Source organism: Galeopterus variegatus, unplaced genomic scaffold (genome assembly GCF_000696425.1).
Source record: "Galeopterus variegatus unplaced genomic scaffold, G_variegatus-3.0.2 Scaffold5707, whole genome shotgun sequence".
NCBI lineage: Eukaryota > Metazoa > Chordata > Mammalia > Dermoptera > Cynocephalidae > Galeopterus > Galeopterus variegatus.
In genome coordinates this window covers 210,731-214,085 of record NW_007731818.1, presented here as the reverse complement: position 1 = coordinate 214,085, position 3,355 = coordinate 210,731, and the positions used below count along the sequence as shown (strand labels likewise).

At 42.2% G+C, this 3,355-nt stretch overlaps 1 protein-coding gene across 1 annotated transcript in view; it reads right to left on the bottom strand.

Moving 5' to 3' along the window:
• CLN8 (ceroid-lipofuscinosis, neuronal 8 (epilepsy, progressive with mental retardation)) overlaps positions 1-1,310 on the bottom strand; it is a 13,209-nt gene extending 11,899 nt beyond the window's left edge. Inside the window, exon 1 of the mRNA XM_008589869.1 lies at positions 647-1,310. Coding sequence (XP_008588091.1) covers positions 647-1,189 — 543 coding nt within the window. The 5' untranslated portion in view covers positions 1,190-1,310. The remainder of the gene's footprint in view (positions 1-646) is intronic.
• Between the last annotated feature and the right edge of the window lie 2,045 nt (positions 1,311-3,355).

The window sequence follows — 3,355 nt, the reverse complement described above, 5'->3', positions numbered from 1 at the left end:
GCGCGGGAGCAACACCAAGGGTTGCGATCCCATTGCTGGTCCCAGTCCGGTACGGGGGCAACACTGAGGGTTGCGATCCGTTGCCGGACACGGAAAAAGACAAAAAAAAAATAAATAAATAAAAAATAATTTTTTAAAAAGTGTTGAACATGAAGAACATTTTGACATATCCTTTATATTTGATCTTGATTCTCATTTCAAAACCAAAAAGGAAATAAAGTTAGACAAAAAACTATGCTAGGTCCCAACACTTGTAATCGCTAGTAAAACAACCTCATCCAAAAAATAAAAAGCAAAAAAGCTATGTGGGCACCCATATATATTATTTCAATTCTTTTAAAGTACTGAAAAAAAGGAAAAAAATCATGTTTGTAGGGCTTACAAACACCATCTACCGAGTCAAAGATCTACTGAGTTTTCTTAAGGAGTAGGAAACCTAAGATTTAAAATTAAGTAAACGGCATTCAACCCAAATGAGTTTGTTACTGAATCTATGTGCTGTAATTTAGTCTGCTGATGAGTTCATGGTCCACAGTGAAGTTCTAACCAGTGATTAAATGTGTAAGGTACTCTGCTTAGCATTTCATCCCCTGCTGTCGAGTACAGAAGCTGCATGTGAACCACACACTGTGGAGGACACACTTACCTTTAGGAGCATCCAGGAAATGCAGGTAAAAGGGGTGCTCATCTCCAGAAGCAACGTGGTCATAGCTAAGTAGTGGCCAGCTCTGAGATTGATCACTGAGCCCAGAAATCCAAGAAAGGCAAAGAGATGGTGGACAACCAGAAACAAGTCAAATGTCCGGAAGAATAAGTTGGACAGGTGAACTGCTACATTTTCAAAGAAAAAGAACCCAGTGGCCGTTGTGACATGAAACCAGCACCAGTTCTGCTGACCAAGCGCCCTGTCAGCATGAAGCACAGGGTCCCACAGCAGAGCCCACAGGCCAGCGGCGGTGCTCTGAATACCAAAAACTGCACGTGTGGCTGCTAGGTCCCAAAACACCTTCTCTTTGGCCACCAAAGAGCGGTACGTGGCATTCAGGGAAGACGACAGCTGGTGGCAGACCACGAACACACCCAGGTAAAAGGTGAAGCCAGCGACCACCAGTGTTGAACGGATCTTCCAGGATGCATAGTCCAGGTCAAAAATGCTCTCTGATGTGCCCCCATCACTCACAGGATTCATTGTCCTAAATTGTATACCAAAGGTATCCTGGAAGCAACACAGGGCTTCTGGGCCCTACACCGTGTCTGGCCCAAGAAAATAAAGTCAGTGCAGCTGTCTTTGGGATCTTCATGTATCCACCTTCAATCTGAAAAAAAAGATAATTCACTTTATGTTGACTAAACAGAGCTAGGACACATCATTATTCCACTAATACAAAAACGTTAAAATAAAAAATATTTGTTTTAATAATGAACCTTAATCCTACTCATTTACAAAGGTACATAAACACAGCAAGATAACATCTATTTGCAGTATAGGAAAACAAAAGAAAATAAGATTAAAGATAAAGAGGTACAGCCGCAAACAGGAGGCAGAAATGTTGCTAACATGAACATATGGTACTATGGTCTTCCTACTGATCTTCTACAAACTAGAGTCAGCTCTCACAGCAGTGTGTTGACCAGTTAAACAATCCCGTTTCCACAGGAAAAAACACATTTAAATGATTACACTGGAATATATTTTGTTAGAGATCTTACTTCTAGAACCCGAGACAAGAACAACAGCTGGATGCTCCACAGTATGGGTGGAAAAGCTATTTGGGAACATCACCATGCTTCCACCACAATCCACGGAACATCAGGGCCATCAGGGCCACGCACTCTGGGGTTGAAATCTCTGCTCTGCCAATTACTGGTAACATGGCCTTTGGGCTTCTCTGTGCCTCAGTTTCCTCATGAGCACCAACAGAGGTGATGAATGTCAAGGGACTAGCAATATCTGGCACAGATATTCAGATGGGTATTTTAATATAATGATTATCACTACTTATAGCCATTCAGAAATCCTCATAAACAGTAGAGAAAAAAATAAGTCCTCAGGTCTAGTCCGTTAACTTGCAAATGGTCTAAACTCTGTTCTCAGTATTCCATCTAAAACGAGCCCTGGATTCGACCTGAAGATGCTCCCACACAACTGCTGGCCCATTCTCAGACAACCAGGACAGACCCCATGAACTGATCAAGGACTCTAATCTGTTAAATCCACTGAGCATCTTTCATGTGACTCCAGACAGCTCTCACCAGTCCAAAAAAAGTACCTGCCTGCTGAAACCCAAGCCCTACCCTGGACTACAGAATATACTCTAACTCTCAAATTCAACACGGCAATTCTTATTTTAACCATGAAAAAATTCCCCTAAACAGATAAGTACATAACGATAACTTAGCCTAAGAGCCACGGATACAGTTTGTCAGTATGTACCCTGTTTCAAAAACTCACTTTCTCCTAATGACAGTGGCTGCCTCCATGCAGGGAAAATATAAACCATATGGATGTATTTACCTATTCAAACATAAGTTCAATTAAAATAAATCAATAACTTTTCCCTGCAGCAATGTAAAAACAGAAGTTCAGTCTTTCATTTTACTGTTTATATTTCTGCTATCACAACCAATCCATTTCCTGTACTAACTGAAGTTTATCAAAACGTGATGATCACATCAATAGGCTTCACATTTTATTTCCAACATACTTAAGAACTTTCCTGCCTCTCCATTAGAAGACAGTCATCTTGTTTGTTTTATACCATAAGTTAACACTACAAGAATGTCATAAGAATCTGTGCTCCTATTCCTCACATTATTTCCTTGGTTTAAACCCTAGGATGACTTCCCAATGCCAGTAGAATAAGTCTGAACTCATGACCGTGACCTATGGGAGTCTTCAGGATATGACCCATCCAACCTTCTCAGGTTTAGAAGGTAAAAGGTCCTCCTATTCCAGCCTCTCACTCTCACCCTGCCTCGCACTCTATGCTACAACCCTCCAGTTCTTTGAACATCACGTTCTCCCTCACTCTGGACTTTGCTGATGCTGGGCCCTCTACCTGGAAGTCTTTACCTTGGTCCCCCTATCCCGAGCCCCACCCTAGATAGTTCCATCTTACCTTTCAGCCTTAGCGTAAGGGCCATTTGCTCTTCCCAGACTAGGGGAAGCACCATGGACTAGGCTAAGTACCTTTGCTACAAGCTACTGATGCACCTGTATCTTCACCACTATAGCACCTAAAACGCACTGCAATTGCTTATTTAGTCCTAACCCTCACTAGACAGCAAGCTCTATGGGCACAGGCTGTATCTGCCTGTCCATCATTGTACCCCACTGCCTGATACAATGCCTGGC